Below are 16,831 nucleotides of genomic sequence, written 5' to 3'. Positions count from 1 at the left end.
CTTGAAACTAGAAAGGCCCACTATAAACTCAAATGTAAACCTTATTGATAATACCCTCCAGTATCATATTTCAATATACATTGAAAACATTTAGAAAATTTCTGCTTATACTTCAAATATACTTCTTAAACCCAGGGGTGTTATGCTTTGATTTACACATAAACACATCAATGATTAAAGAGCAAGACACTTACAATGGACCTGATGAATTCTTAATCTCAGGAGCAGCAGTAAATTAAAGAAAAACATGGTCTTGTTACTGGTTGTTCTTTTGTGATTAAGTACTAGTTATCTGCTATGTTTGACATTCCGTAGACCTATTTATTTGATTAATTTAATTGTCGCCCTAATTAATTTAATTATTTGGTAGCAAGTGCTGAGAGGCTGGTGCATTCATGGTTCTCTACATGTTGCTCAGCTGATCACCAGCTCCACAGTTTGCTGAACCGGTAAAAAGCCGCCACCCGGTCCCCGGTGCTCCTTTCGCTTGTCTGGGTTTGATTGATGTGCCCCCTGCTCGCTTCTGTCTCCGTGCCGTCGTTCACAGATTAATGTAGGGAATGGCATTATTCACGGTGCGTTTAATCAAGCATGAAGATAATTTTTCTGAAGGGGAGAACCCTCCCAGTCATTGCACTTTTGAAGTGATGAGTGTACATAAACAACTCTTTGCTTTGGGAAAAGAAATAGAAAATAAAAGGGAGAGGGTGGAGGAGTGTGTGTGTGTGAGTGCGTGTGACGTGAGTCTGCTTTATCCGAAAACACAGGGAAATTCCGGGGAAGAGGGGGAGCGGGGAACGGGATTCAAGGTGTTTGGGCGTTATTGCAGTTGTTATCCGCGAAACTGACCCACGTTTACACAGCAACTTTTGAACAAGCAGGCGGGATTGGGCCGGGCTCGCCCCGTCCCGCGGAGCTCCGGCAGGGCCCGGGGGTCTCCGTGCTGCCCGCCGTCCTCCCCCCGCCCTCGCCGTGCAGCGGAGGCTGCCGGCGCTCCGGGCAGCGACCCGCCCCGCTCGGGAGCCGCGCCGGGGCCAGGTGCCCGGCCCGGCAGCGCCTCCCGGGACGGCCGTGCGGAGCGCGGCCCCGCCGGCAGCGGCGGGAGACACGGGGAAGCCCCGGCGCCTGCGCCCCACCGCGTTCTGCGGAGGGGGCGGGGGGCAGAGCGAGGTGGCGGCCGGGACCGGCCTCAGGCGAGCCCCCCGCCCGCACTTGCGCGGCGGGCGGCGGCGGCAGCGCGGGCGCGCTGCGGGCCGGGGGAGCGCCCGCCCCACGCCGCTGCCCTCGGCCCCGCCACCAGCGCCGCCGGCCGCGGAAACCGCCCCGAAAGAGAGAGAGAACTTGTTCGTCCGTCCCTGCCTGCCTCCCCGCCGCCCGCACATCCTCTCCCGCGGCGCATCCGCCCGCCCTCCGGGTCCTGCTCCCCCCGTACTCGGGGCCGGTCCGCTGGCTCCGGCTGGAACGCTTCCCCGCTGGTTTCCCTCGGAGGGGTTTAGTCGGTAGCGGTACACCGAGGAGAGGCTCCGTCCCTCAGGCATCCTGTCTCACCCTGCGGGGGAAGGGAGCTGGGTGGGGGCAAGCCAGGAAGGGAGGATCTCCTGGCTCTCCTAAAATTTATCAGCAGGCTGCGAGGAGGGAAGAGTTTGGCACTTCGCAGCGAGGCTGGGCTTGTTTTCCCTTGCGGTGATGCCGCTGGACTGAGAGCGGCGCGGCCGCGCGAGTTAGGGGGACGGAGCCTCCCCCACCACCTCCTTCCAGCGCCCCCCAGACCCGGTCCAGCGCCTTCAGCCCCAGCGGCTCGTCCCTGCCGCCCCACTGTATGAGCGCTGCTCCGAGGACAGGGCGGCTCGGCGCCTGCTAGGGCTGCTCTCCGCCGCCCCCCGGACTTCCCCACCACCGACGAGGAGCGGCGCGCACCCCGCACCCGGAGAGTTGTCTCGGCAGGCTCCGTGCTATGGCGAGGCTGCGGAGAAGCAAACTAGCCGCCGGATTTCTATTACTTTTCCAGTGCCTGAGCGAGCGCTGCCAGCTCGCCGGCGGGGAGACGCCGAGGCAGAGCCGCGGTAAGCGAGGCCGGTACCTGCCGGGCGGGGCCGGCCCGGGTTCTCCGCGGAGCCCGGGGCAGCGCGGCCGGGGCGGGGTTGGGCCGCGGCCGGGGTCGGGGGCCGGGCCGGCTCCGCAGCCCCCGGCGGTGTGGGCTCTGCCGGCCGCTCCACGGGCCGCGTACCCGGAGAGGGCAAACGCCGTTCGAAGCTGGCTCCCCTTTCTCCCGAGAGAGGCCCGGGATCCCGGCTTCTCATCCTTCCCTACCCCGGCTTCTCCGGAAAGAGCTCTTTATGACTTCATTTCTTATTTTAATGAGAATTCGGGACTTTCCTCCTTTAATGAATCTGCCCCGCGATCACTGGGAGCCGGTGCTGTTCCCCTCCCCAGCCCCTCCGCGGGGTCCCCGGAGCCTCCTTCCCAGCCAAGTACGAGACGTCAGGGACTCATCTCGAGACCCGGGAAAGGAGGGACGGAGCCCCCGGAGCCCCGGGGAGAGGCGCCCCCACAGCCTCCCGCGCCCGCTCTCCCGCGCCGGGGGCCCCCAGCTCTCCCGGCAGCGAGCCGTGGAGGGATGGCAAAGTTTCCCTGCAGATCCTGCCTGGGAGAGCTAGCGGGCACTCTCCTCCCCCGCGGAAGTCAGTAGCTTGAAGCCTTCCCTGGAAACTGGGGGTTGAGAGAAGGAGAAAGATAAAGGAAGAAGCCCCAGGCGCTGTGGGACCTGTTCGTTAGGAGCGAGAGGCTCTGTTGACTAACTTTGCTTGTGAAGTGTCAGGGTCCTCTTGTCAGTCTTTCTCGGAGACACCTGTTAATGCGTGACACACAGCACCTGTAGTGCTTTCTCTTGGGCCACTGTTTCCCACAGCATGGGGCTCCTTTGGATCACTAAAGCCTTCTGTATCCTGCATTCCTGTGCTGTGGAGGGGAAAGCTGCTAAGGGAAATCTCGGCACATTTGCGGATAGTGAGAAAGGTCATGGGGTTTGTGTGTCAGGGGACCTTTCTGTAGCAGATTCTGGCTTACAGGTATTTTCAAAAGCTGTGCCTGTGTATTCGAAATACCAGCTAGATTATTTTTAGATGGCACATGCCTACTGGCTTCTCTGGTGCAACAGAACTGCCCTTTCCTCCTTTTCTTAAAGGTTTGATACAAGTGTGAAAAGTTCTGTGGTCACTGTGTAACTGACCCGAACAAGAGACTGGGTAGTGTTTTTAAATGTCCAGTGGGATTATGCGCTAGACAGAGCAGGAGTTTCCCGGGCAGGGGCCTACCACTGAGTTTTGGAATTGCTAAAACGACGGGGTAGCTCAGCAGGTTGCTGGGGCTCACATGTCACTTGGGGCCAAAGGGAAAAGCCAGGAGGAGAGTTTTCATATACTGCTGCAAACCCCATGTTGCTACACTCAGGGCTGTAGGCAACAAATGTTGGTATTTGTAAATGTTAGTTGTGAGGGGGGAAAAAAGTGTAGTGATGATATTAGAAAAAGAGAATTGCAATCTTATGTGGTAGTGGACTGAAGTCACAAAGTTTATTATCTTTCAGCCAATGTATCCAGCCAATAAGATATTAGTGCTGACTAAATGAAGTATAATATATCAGTGGGCAAATAAACACCACACGTTTAGGCTATTAAGTTGTAGTGGTCATCAATGTCTGTACCAGGAGGTGCTCAATAGAAGGTTTACCAGTGGATTGCTTATTCATAAATCATTTAATAATGTCTTGTGTCTTCCTGAATGTGATATGAAGTAGGAAGGACTTTATAATCAGGCAAATATTATTTTGATATTTAATACATTCTGAAGAAAATATAGGAAGTAGTTGTTTTCTTCAAGTAGCAAGATGGGCAATCTGAAGTCACTTTTGACATCTAGATCTTTATAACATCAGCATCTTTTCCATAGTTCTCGATTTTTTAAAATCTATATTATTACAGTAATATTTAAATATCATTTTCAAAATCTGAAGTTTATTTCCTTGTTTGTTTGTTTGTTTGTAATGCTGTAGCTATTTGGAGAAAAAAAAAAAAAAAGAGGCAATGACAGGCTGTGTCTAATCAGGGAGAAGAGAAAAAATATGTAATGCCAGAAATTCAACTTCAAGTTTTGTGAGTCAAAATTAAAGAAGTGATGTTTCAAAGTTTTACTTCATTTAGCATCTACTGTATCCCTTGGATCAGCTCAGATAACACCTTTAAAGAATAAATATTTGAGGTAGCTGCAAATTCTTAAGGGGACGCTGTTTTTACCTTTTTGTCAAATACTCAATAACAAAACCCCTTATTGAAAATGAATGGAATAACAGTATCAAGAAATGGAAACATACAGTAAGCCCTGGCAGAGCTGGAGCCGGGGAGGATTTCTGAGGATGCTACCAGAGGGATACGCTCTGACTTCAGCAGACATGGGAAATAAATGCAAAGGCGTTTTTTGCCAGCTTGTTAGAATTATCTTACCGCAGAAAATCAAGTCGGACCAATTCAAGTGAAATAATTTTCTAGGCATGCCGGAACTTACCTGGCTGCCCCTGGGGGTTTCTAAACGCAGGCTTTGTGCCAGGCTGCGAGGCTGCGCTGCCCGGAGCGGGGCTGTCCCCGCCAGAGGGCGCAGCGGCGGCCGCGCACGGCCCGGCTCCCTCCCTCCCTCCCTCCTTCCTTCCCCCCTTCCTCCCTCCCTCCCTCCTTCCTTCCCCCCTCCCTCCCTCCCTCCACCCATCCATCCATCCATCCATCCATCCATCCATCCATCCATCCATCCATCCATCCATCCATCCATCCATCCATCCATCCATCCATCCATCCATCCATCCATCCATCCATCCATCCATCCATCCATCCACCCATCCATCCCTGGGCCCACGCAGAACTTCCCTTTTGATGACAAAAATGCTAAAACTCCAGGATGGAGGTTCTTAAACACAAGGTTTGTGTGTATGTGTGTTTTACAATAGTGAAACTGAATATGACATTAATTAAGTGAAGTGAAACAGACAGCCTCTTGAAAGCTCACAAAACAATTAAGGCTTCCAGTTTTGTAAGTGAAGGCTCACTGTTGAAGTGCTGCCACAAAGTCTTGAAAGTGTTACATTCTTTTGCAAATGTCATCAGTCAGAATTAGGAGGTTGTTATTGTAATTTTTATTACAATATGTCAAAGTTCCAGAATTCTGATGTAATTTATATTCATTGGACTTCTGCTGTCTCCAGACATCAGCATTCAGAGGGGGGATAAAATTATTTTTATAGGATAAACTGCTATTAAGGAGTGTTTACCTATCATTTATCTACTTCTGAAATAGTAACATTTTGATATTGCCTGAATTTTACTCTGTTTAAAAAAAAAAATCCATAATTGAGACCAAACTTTCATCATTGTACTTTAGGACCTTTGGCTTTTATCTTAGAAGTAGCAAAAGAAATACAAGATTAGACAACATGTACATCAGGTATATTTTCTGTTTGAATTTAAGATTTAAGCTGTGGGTTTTTTTGGTTTTTTTTTTTTTTTTTTTTTTTTGTGTACTTGATATGTTAGCAAGGACTATTGGGTTAGAGAATCCTAGTGACATTTGAGAGCAAATCCTATCTGCATATCATTAATATTTTACTAAGATTTCTCTCTAGAGTAGTCATCTCTTTTTTTCAACTTTCATACTACTTCTTCCTCTTTTTTTTTTTTTGTGCTTTTTGTCTTTGTCATTTCCTCTGAAAGAGTGGTTTGAAATACTGCAGTAAATAGTGGGTAAATTAAGACTATGGTGAGGTTGACTTAGGTCTTAAATTCAGTTTTACAGAAACTCATTTCCACAGTAAGATCAATACTCATAGTTCATTGAAAGTTTAAAAATCCCTTGGGGAAAAATTGGTGTTGTTTGGCTCTGAATATTCCTGTTCAGAGTTTATATCCTCATTCAGGTATCTAAACTCCAGCAAATACTTGACTCAGATGTTAGGTTTTGTCTGACATGTAACTTGGAGCTGATGATAAATAACAGGGGAACTATCTCTCTACACTGTAAACAAATGTAGTCGAATGAAGAAAAGGTCTTTATAATTTGGAATAGTTTTTTGTCTGGTGAAAAATTTATTTGCAACACATACAGGTCGTTTAGAGCAAAATCTTGTGACATCTACTGCCTTACTGAATACCAGATTACTCTAAAAAAATGCAGTTTAGGAGGGCTGTTTCCTTTCAAGGAAGAGACTCCTGAGACCATGAAGGAGGTAGACAAAGAAATGCATAATGTCAGGTGATGAGAGACTTCCTGAGGAGAACAGTCACAGACCTTAGTATTTTTCATTAAGGACTTTTTGGCAAATTTTGATGGAGCAGGGCTGCAGGTTCCCACACCTGCACAGACCTCAGGAGATGGAGCTTTGGACCTGAAACTTGTCTTTCCTGCAGGACTGTTATGCAGTGGTGCCTGGAAAGTTGCTTTGCTTTGAAGTATGCCAAATATAGCTATCACATGCTCTGTTTAATCCTACTGGTTTTTCTCCACAAAAGTGATAAAAATTTCATATTAAAATAAATAAAAAATAAAAGCATCATTTGACCCTGCTTTTTATAAAAGTCACCGTGGTTTCATTGGACTGTGTGAATTACTGCACAGTTCTGCTGCTTGTAACTCTAAAAGCCCTGGAAAAAAGAAATCTCTGTAACATTCCCAGTTCCAAAACTTACCAACGCTTGAGTCTGTTAGTCTGAGAACACAGCTGGGGTCACTGGTATTTTGCATTCCCAGTGTGGTTCATGCTTCCTAAGAAAAATGAATACCAATGGAATTTAAGGCGGCCATGGTTAAGGCAATCTCTCCTGAGGACTCTCTACAGAGGGAACAAAGGTAATTTGATGGGAGCACTTACGATCCAGTACAAGGAAATGCTGCGAGCTTGCCAGCAGTGTGGAATTATATCCAGCTTTTAGGTTTGATGAGGGCTGAGCTGGGAGTGTTAATGCGGTGCAATTGGCAGATGCTGTATTTACTAAACTGGAGAATTGCATAATCACAGCAGGAACAAGACGAACCTATGAGTTTGCTTTCTATGGAGAAGTATGCAGAGAGGCCATGCTAAGTACACATGAGGATTGTTTTTTGGTTGTGGTTTCTCACAAATGAGCATAAAACATTGCCCTGAAGTAATGTCTCTTGAGTGCTGGGTGCTGTGTCTCATCATGGAACACTTCCTCCGCTTTTTCCTCTTCTCATTTTTTTCATCCAACCAATAAACTTAATTTCAGTTAGCACTCCTTTCAGTCAGCATTGAGCAATCAGTTGTGCTAAGTGTTTGGGTTTGAAAGAGCCTGTGTAACCTGTTCATGTCCTTCAACCAAAGGGCAGTGTGTTGGAATGTGTTTCTGGGTTGGATCTGACCCAACCTTCTGAAACAGGCAAATGGAGCAGGTTCTGAGACCAGATCCAGGGTCAGGCATGGTGCTTGAGTTGAACACACAGTTTCAAAAGTAGCATCTTGATGGGTGATCCATCAAGAGAATTGTAAGGATTGATAAGAAGGTAGGTACCAGACATCACAGGAATGACACCTGTGCTCTACTGAACCATGGTAGGATCCCAAGATTTGTATTTTCTTCAGTTTCAAGCACTGCACTTTAAGAAATATATGGACTAATTGAGGACTGTCATGTGAAGAAAAAAGGAAAGAACACTGCTGTAGCGAATAAAACTAAGAGATGACATGGTAACAATCTTAAGTTGCGTAAAAGGCTTCCACAGAGGAGGAACTTGTCTTCAGCAGCAACTGACTGAAATTGCAGTAAGGCAGACTCCTATATGATAAGGCTAGAGGAAAAGATTATCTAAGAGTATTCTTCATCACTGAAACAGGTTAGATAAACATATGTCCAAAATGTCATTCTGTCAAAAAAGGCAGCTGTGTTCCTGCCTTGGAGCAAATGGCTGGACAGTGTGACCTTTCTAGGTGTCACCCAGCTATCTGGAATCATTCTGTGTGGATAGCTTTAAGTACACAGGGGCTCCCCTTGACCTCAGCAGCTAGATAAAATACAAGCATGAATTCCAGTGTTCGCTTAGCTTGAGGCCTCTATCTCTCATTTCCAATGATATATGTGGCTTTAATGTGATTTCACCATACACTTTCTGTGGCTGTAGACAAGTTAAGGACATTTAAAATTCTGCTGTAGTTAGTGTTCTTATGTAATGAAATAAAGCTTTTAAAATCAGATTTTGTTCTTACTTGTTTAGAACTTTTACCTTTTAATGTGAGCACTGTCTAGGCTCCATTATAAGCAGATGATTTTTTTTTTTAAGATATTCTCATAGTGACTTTTTTGGTCTTTAGGCAGATTCACTTATCTCATGCCATTTTGTTCAGTGAACAATCCTTGACATGAATAGAAATAGTTCCACAAAGGGAATATATAAACCTTTCCATTTAACCTTTCTCTGGCAGTGTTTCAAATATATGTTGTGTCAGATTTGATGGTAGGATCTTCATTCCTTTGCTTTACAGATGTAATTGAACTGTGTCAAAGGGCTGCTTATGTTTCAGGGATGCAATGCCATTTATTGTATTTACTGCAGCTTTCCTTAACTGCTGTCACAGGGCACATTCTCTTGGAAGTTTCAGCTGCATTTAGTAGCAGAATAGGATGCAGTGGTTACCCAGTAATAAACCCTTAGAGTTGTATTTAATTTTTTCTTCTATTCATGCATTACCCTTTTTTTTCCCCTTTTGTCGTAATTTGCAAACTGCATCTCTGCTGAATAATTGCATCTTTTCTTCTCACAGGAGTTGCTGCTAGGCTAGTTGTAAAAGGCAAGTATCATCCATTGTAAATTCAGTGTTTTCTGAAGGGTTAAGGTTTGTTCATCACTATGCAGATTCTTCTTTTATGAGTCAGCAGCTGAACTAAAAATCCATTGGAAAATGTAGTCTTGGCCTCCATAGAGAACTGGGAGCAGGCGTGAGTCTTTCTTGTGGTAGTTGCTCCATGATATTCTCCAGCTGCATGTTTCTGCTTTCCTGTGTGGGTTAAAAGGACTCTCCATTTGAATTTGCAAGCAAAACAGTGTGAATTTGCAATTCAATCTCAGCCCCCCAGGACAGAAATCCAAGGCCCTCTGTTAGGAACTTCTTTGTGGCAGAACAGGTTTCAGAGTTCCTGGGTCCATCCTCTTTTGCCCCATCCTGCATCTCCTCCTTGCCCTTCCTGCTTGTTTCAGAGATTGCTTCCTCCTCACTTGCACTGTTTCAGCAGCTGATGTGGCCACACTCTAGGTCAGATGGATCAGACCTAGTCAAGAGGGATTTAAAAAAGAGAGAAACAGAAAAGACTGCATTTCAGAAGAGGTAGTGGAAGTGAAAATAAAATTATAAGGAGGATGAATGTATTATTTTGAAACCTGTGAGCATTATAAATCCTCTTAGAACAATATAACTGAATTCTGTTCAATACTACCAGGTGTTATGTAGGTTTAGTCAAAAAATGCTCAAAGAAAACCCTAGTTGAAATTGGAAAATTATGTCAAAGTTGACATGCTCTTGTCAAGTATTTCACTGGCAAGTGACAAAACAAGTAGTTTTGAGATTGTTGTTTTGATGATGATAAAATACCTCATTTCAAATTTTGCATTTGGACCTTTAACTTAGAATTTTTGTATTATATATAAACACAATTAAAAAGCACTTTGATTTGAAGTTTATGTGTTTGTGTATTTACATACTTTTAATTTAATTTCCTACAGCAAGCATTGACTATTCACTTTTAATCTGAATAGATCAAAATTTTGATCAGGGTGGGAAATTAACTTTCTAGTCATCTCTAATTGAGACTTATGGCTGTTGAGAATTTGGCTATGTAAGCCCTGTAAGAGCTGGCCATTTTATCTTGTAAAAAAACTCACTTTTACTTGATGGCAGGAAAGGTGAGCATGGCTGAAAAGAACAGTTGTTTGATTGTCCAGCTAGGGTTTGGAGGTTTTGGTTTTTTTAACTTTATAGCATATTTCTCATTCAGGTTTCTTCCTGGTTAATAAGATATGCATGAGGCAACAAAATTAAAAGAGCATCTTTTTCAGATTGAACTGCTGTAAAGATAATAGATTTATGTTTTACTTGCAGTGAAGGTATTTATGGACTATTTATGGACTAGAAGTTTAGCATTTGGTGTATTGCAGAAACCTGACCTCAATATCAACACAATTTATTACCGATTCCTATTTAAACTTATATGTACACTGAACTAAATGGTAGTCTCAAATAAAATGGTTAGCACGAATCACCATTATAGATTGTCATCAGTTCTGGTTTCCATTTACTTTTTGTTATGTCTGTTATTCATGTTCTTTTTTTAAAAAAATTTTATGTATTAAGAATGTGTAATACAATGCTTTTTAGTTTATTATGCAAAGTCTGCAAGACTTAATAACTGAAATGTACAGTTGTAGACTGTAGAAGTACACAGCTTTTCATGTTTACATTCAGCCACAGAAACCCAAAGGGTTCTTTTCCCTATCAAATATCACACTAAGCAATAACATAATTGCTTTCAGTTTTGCTAATGTTAATTAATTTATCCTTCCCAAACCTTTCCTGTAAGCTGTTGGAGACATTTCTATCTTTCCAATGCACAAATGGTATAATAACAGTAGTAAGTTGTCCTAACAATTTCTTACCTAGGTCAGCAAGTATTTCCTTGAGATGAGAAGCAGTTGTGTTGTGAAAGTCTGTTCCACATGCCCCCATGCACCACAGGCCATCAGTAATGTGCTTCACTTCAACAACCCTTGGGCACGTTGTAAAATTGCAGCAGACCCAAGTATAATGTGCCACAGAATGTAATGAGGGCATTGAGTTTGAGCTACTACAGTAGCAAAAAAAAAAAAAAAAAAAAAAAGAATGCTAGCATGCTTTGTTTGAAGGCTTGTTGGTCTTTGTCTGGTTTTGCTGGTTTCTCCCATTTATTTTTTGACTTAATATACTTGGCTTTGCAGCCCCTGTTTTGTTTCATGCACAATTGCATGGACAATGATTGCAGAGTTGGTAACACTGGTTTTGATTCAATCCAGAGCCATTTTCTAGAATAGCATGAATGACCTGCAAAATTACTCTTCTTAGAGAAAACTTGTCAATTTGAATGGAAGAAAGAAATGACCACTGTCTCTTGTCAGCCTCTTGAGCTCACCCCATATGCCTGGAAAGCAGCATAGTGTTCAAAAGGAGGAGGGATTGTGCTCCACCTCAGCTGAGGTGCCTGAGGATTGGCAGTTCTGCCATTTCATATTGTGTTGTACTGCAAGCTTGGGTCCAGCTTGTGTTCTTAATTTTGTTTAGGTGCTCTGATGTTGAACCCCTGACTTTTGATTCCCATCACTTGTCAGTAAGCAATTTGTATGCTCTACTTCTCCACTGCTGTTTTAAGACCATACTTGTCTTGCAGCTTGCTTGATTGTTCCCAGTATCATAGATATGTGTTTTATATTCATAGTTTTCTTATTCTTGGAAGACCTTGTAGAAGCCAGGTAATATCCTAGTGAATGTCCTATGAATAAGCAGGTGGATTTAAAAAGTGACAACTTTGCAAGAATTAAAGATTCCTTGTTTGTGTATCAAAGTATGAGTTGAATTTTTCTGCAATAGCAGATCTTTCATGTTTCCCCTTGTTTCTTCAAATTCACAGGTAATTTCTCTCTGCATTCTTATCCTTCAATTCCCTAATCTCAGATTTCAAATCCCAGTCAGACCTCTGATCAAGTAACCGGTCTGTCTGGAAAAAAATCCAGATTAGAGTTGACTGAAGGTTCTGATTAGTGCAGAGACCACAAGGCTTAGTCTTAGATGGCTGTAGATTTTGCCATTTCTGATACTCCTTCTTCATTCAGGCTTGCATCAGGAGAGGGGTTTTTCCTCTCAGATGTTTATATAACATATCCCAAACTGCAGCATTTTATAGTCTAGTGTGATAAGTTCTTTTTCTAAACACAAGCATATCTGAAACACAGACAATTAGAGAAGTACTGGGTCAGATTTCTGCCTGTTGGCGCTTTGACAACTTGAAAAGACTGTGTCCAAATCTTTTTGGTTTTGTCATTGAGTTCTTGGAGAGAAGAGAACGATGATGTTCCACAAACTGTAAAATTATTTTTCCTGTAATTAAACTTTAAAAATAACAATCCAGATTCAGAAATTGCTAGTCAGAAGAAAGAATTCCAAAGCACTCGGGTTAAAACCCTACTGACCAGAATGCTTTGATTGCTCAAAAAGTTTATCATCCTAAAAAAAACAATAATTGCATGATGTAAATTATTATTTTGCTTGATAAATATGATAGCAGCTTTTACTGGCACTGTATATTCATGACCTTTTAAGGAAAAAGATTATTGACAAATGGACTATAACACATGTATGTATACACCATCCACGTATAATGCCGTGCCTCTGATGCTATAGTAAACTTCATGCTGAAGTTTACTGTAGAGTAATATCTTGCTGAAAACAGAACTGATAGATCAGCAGACTGGTGCTTTTCAGCATGTTCTGTTTTATCACTGATGGTGGGGCTTGTTTGTTCTGCAGAAATAGTGATAAGTTAAGAAAGCTGTATTTTAAAAAGCTGTTATTCTTATTTTGCAAAGTATATGTGTTTCCCTTCTTCCGCCTCATTTGAAAAGAAATTTACATTATCATTTAAGTAATAGATCTAATAGAGCCGTCACTTGGGGCGGGGGGGGGGGAACCGAACAAAACAAGACAAGAAAGCAACAAGAACAATAAAACCAAAAAGGTGGGGGGAGGTGTAGGGGGGAGGACAGCAGGAATGATGGGAGGAAGGGGAAGAGGAGCAACCCACCAAAAAAATAACAAACCAAACCTCAAACAGACTGCACACTTTGGAACATTTGGAGTTGCTTATCTAGGCTTCAGTTATGGAAAACTTCCCTTATTTAGAACTGTGTTTAAATGCTTGCTTAGCAGTATCATTCTATACAAATGGTGTCCTACAGATGAGTGGGCTGAAAAAGATGTAGATGTTTAGGTTTTCATCTGATCTTGGACTTTGGAATGTAGCTCACCCAGAAGTCCCAGTACATTTGCAACAGAGGCAATAATTTTTGCAGTCTTGTTGCAGATCCTGAAATGGTTTGAGGAGAAAAGGATCTTTCAGTAGGCAGAAAAGACTGACTTCCCTGTGTAGTTGTGGTGGATTACAGCAGTGAGTAATCGCTAATGCACACTGAATTTTCTAATGCATGTTGCATTGTTCTTTAAGAGCTGGGCACTGGATTTTTTTTTCCTAATGTGATGTGGAAGACACATTTAGGAGATGCACAAACTAAATATTCACTTAGATTTTATGATCTCTCTCCAAGGGACTGAAATGTGGCCTGAGCTTGAGAAGCAATAAGCACACATGGCTCACATCAAATTTAAGTGTAAAGACTTATTATGTGCTGCTTCTTGAATGCAAATTTATAGCTTATTTTTCTGCTTTTTACACAAAAACATTGCTCTTAGCTTCAAGGGATGACCCAGAGATGTTAGTGAATCACATTTTTATCCCTAAGATCTATAGATAATAAACTGAAGGTGAGGTCTTCAGGATAGGAAGTTATATCCAGCTTTATCTTCAGAAGTTTGCTCTAATTAGAGCCAGTTGTAAAATAAAATTAGTTCTTTCAGCTTTAGCTTTGACCCTCCTATGCCTGTATTTTAATTTAATTATTTTATCCCTATTCTGCTGTTTTATGGCACAGCCTAGTGGGGGTGCATATCAAGCCAGCATTCCTAGTGAAACTTAAAAACTCTGTGGCCAGAGAGATTGTCCAGTGTTTGGTTATATTTTCTGCTGTCATAATTATGTTTTATTGATCGTATTAAATCCACTGTAGCTTTAACTTCATCTCTCTACCTGAGAGTCTGAGACAGGTGCTAGTACAGTTGTAGAGCCAGCCAGTTGTCCCTCTCTTTCCAATAAGCTATTGTTTGGAGATCTGAGGAAATTTTTAAGTAGAATTGAAATACGTTTTAGGATTGCCATAAAGCAGGAGAAGACAAAGAGAAAAAAGATTTAAAAGATTTAAATTTAATACAAAAAGAAAAATAGTTGCTACCCTTGCAAGCCTTAATTTGGCACAGCACTTGAAAATGTGACTGAAGCATGTGCTTGAAGAGAAGAGCATATGTAAAGCCTTCACCAAAATGACTTGTGCTAGAACATGCTGGTAGGTGTTGCTAAAATGTTTATATGGCCTTTTATATGTATAATTTAATGTAGGGAAAAAGAAAGAGGTTATATTCTAGCCTTACATGCTTCAACACAGCCACAGTTTACTGCTAAAAGAGCAGCTTGAGCCTACTTGGAATGAGTCTTCAGCCCACAAAGCCTTGCCTCTAATTCTGTAGTGTGCTCAGCAGTGATCAGTGCATGTGATGTATTGCAGTGTGGGATCTTTGCTCACAGGACAGCTTGATGCCACTTTCCCACAGGCAGCGAGCATGGCTTGTGTGCTCCCAGGAAGAGAATGAATGAATGAATGGGGGGATTTTTACCTCGTTGCTGAAAACCTACTCCATACCTCAAAGTTGTTCATTATACTCTTTGAAGGCATTTGGGATTTGAAGGCTGAAAGGTTCTGAATGCCTGTTTCTTTGTTGATGTTTTTATTTGTATTATTTATAATATATGATAATTTAGTTTGCTTATATCTGAGGGTAAAGGAAATGCATTTGGTTTTAGAGTGCTTGAGACTCTTGAAGTGGGAAAAAGAGGAGCAAGCAGAGGAGCCCATGAGTTGGCTGTGAGAGCTATAAGACTATTTGCTGGGCAGGAATGAAAGACCTGATTCAGTTCTCTCTATACATTTTAGCAGCTGTATTAATTCTGTGGGGCTATTCAGCCTTGAAGTCTAGGGAGAGAGATCAAAACATCCATGTGAATTAAAAAAATAGGTTACTTTGAGGACAAATATTCTGCTTCTGTAATTTAAATCTGTAGGGAGCCAGAGAGTGAAGATAGGAAAAGATATATTCAGAAGCTCTGTAGAACTCTATAGAGAAGCTGTGTCCATTTAGAGAAAAATGCTTCATTTGCTATTCTAATTTGGTTTCTTTTTCAGTATTAAAAAGTAATTATTAAAAAATAAAATAAGAAAAAAAGGTTCCTTCTCTGATTCTGTTCTCCTGAAAATCAGAGAAAGGAAGAAAGAAGTGTCTGTTGCACAGTTTTAGGAATGTTACTAACTTCTAAATTATATAGGACAGGTAAACTGGGAAGGAAAACTTCCCAACTTTTATCTCCCTGCCAGGTGACTGCTATTATCAATGGCTGCCTTGTAAAAAAAATACATGAGGAATGAAAAGACTTTTTGTCTGGGTCTGCTGGGCTATGCTTCTAGGCATTCAGGAGCTTCCTTTTTCATCACTGAACACCTGTTTCAGCCAGGCATCACAGGATGGGGGAGCAAAGGCCAGGAAGGCAAAGTGGAACCCTTCTGGTCTGTGGCATTTCTTCAAAGGTCCAGTTGTTTCCATGTTCTGTAAACATGTTTTCTGAGGGGAAATGAGGAAAAAAAAATTGAATAATAGTGATAAAGAAAACTACAGGCTGTTTGCTTGGCCCTATGGTAATTTCCTGTATCTTTCCACCTGTACTGTGGCAATAGTGGTTTAACTTGCAGCTTGACAGAGTAGCCTCTGACCATCCTTGAGGCAGTAAATCCCAGCAGAAAGCACTAAGTTATAACCCAAAATAATGCTTCATTAAACACAAGATGCTGAATTTAAAACATGTTCTGCTCTCCTTGCATATCCCCCTGCAGTTGTGGACTGTATTTCCTTAACTTGTTAACTGACATGGTAGATCACTTGCCTTTGTTTGCTGAGGCAAATTGCTCCAATTTTCAACATTCCCAGGAATCCTAAAACATGTTTCTGATCAGAGGTGCCCATCTCCCTCAGGTTGCTCTTTTTATCAGTAACGAGGCATCTCTGCTCTTACTCACTTTGGGATTTTGATACCCATCTGCCAAGGTATTAGTAGGAAGTTCATTGACCTATACCTATTCCTGCTGTTTATATTCATCCAGCCAGCTGGCATCTGATGGCCATCCATTCTACATACTCAATGAAAACTTCCATGTACATTTCATGATTTAAAATCATGTCATATGCTTTTTCTCCCTCCCATCTCTCTTGGTATTTATGCTGTAATGTATTTTACTTACCATTTGTGGATTTAGAATAGATGGATTTGAATTTTGAAATAAGTGTTTATAATGTTTTCCATAGGTTTCATCATCACCATTTATTAAAGGTGTTTTTAAAGACTGATGAATTTAGCAATAGAACTGCCACATCTAATATCTGTTATTATTTCTTTTCATTTTACCAAAGGAGCACCTGAGTATTGAATGACTTGCCAAGATCACACAAAGCAAATTTTGTGTAGAAACAAGAAAAAAATCCCACAGTTTAAATTTGTGTTTTCATGTTTAACCTTCAAAGCAGACACTGTATGCTTTGTGGTGATGAAACTACAAATTTAAAATTGAATGTACAAGAATTACTCACTAAAACACAAGCCAATAGCATCTTTACAATTTCTGTCAGAACTCCACCATCCGCCAAGAACTCTTGAACTTCCATTTAAATATTTGGCAATTCAAGATTGTTTTTTTACTCTCCCTGTTGCTGCAAGATGTCATTCAAGCTTACTGCTGAGTAGAGCTGCAGTCTCTTAAATTATGGAATCTGTTTTGCTTCCATGAGAATACTAACATATGCTTTAAAGGAAAAAAACCCAAACAAATC

The 16,831-nt window shown here is 42.2% G+C and overlaps 1 protein-coding gene across 2 annotated transcripts in view; it reads left to right on the top strand.

Annotated features, from left to right (window-relative positions):
* The first annotated feature begins 1,431 nt into the window (after positions 1-1,431).
* Positions 1,432-16,831, top strand: part of PLXDC2 (plexin domain containing 2) — a 247,268-nt gene continuing 231,868 nt past the window's right edge. For both annotated transcript variants that reach the window (XM_053959107.1, XM_053959096.1), the window contains exon 1: positions 1,432-2,063. In XM_053959107.1, coding sequence (XP_053815082.1) covers positions 1,955-2,063 — 109 coding nt within the window. In that variant the 5' untranslated portion in view covers positions 1,432-1,954. The remainder of the gene's footprint in view (positions 2,064-16,831) is intronic.

The sequence above is a fragment of the Vidua chalybeata genome, chromosome 1 (assembly GCF_026979565.1).
Source record: "Vidua chalybeata isolate OUT-0048 chromosome 1, bVidCha1 merged haplotype, whole genome shotgun sequence".
In the NCBI taxonomy this organism is placed as follows: Eukaryota; Metazoa; Chordata; class Aves; order Passeriformes; family Viduidae; genus Vidua; species Vidua chalybeata.
The sequence above is the reverse complement of the archived record's forward strand: the minus strand, read 5'-3'. Positions and strand labels throughout refer to the sequence as shown.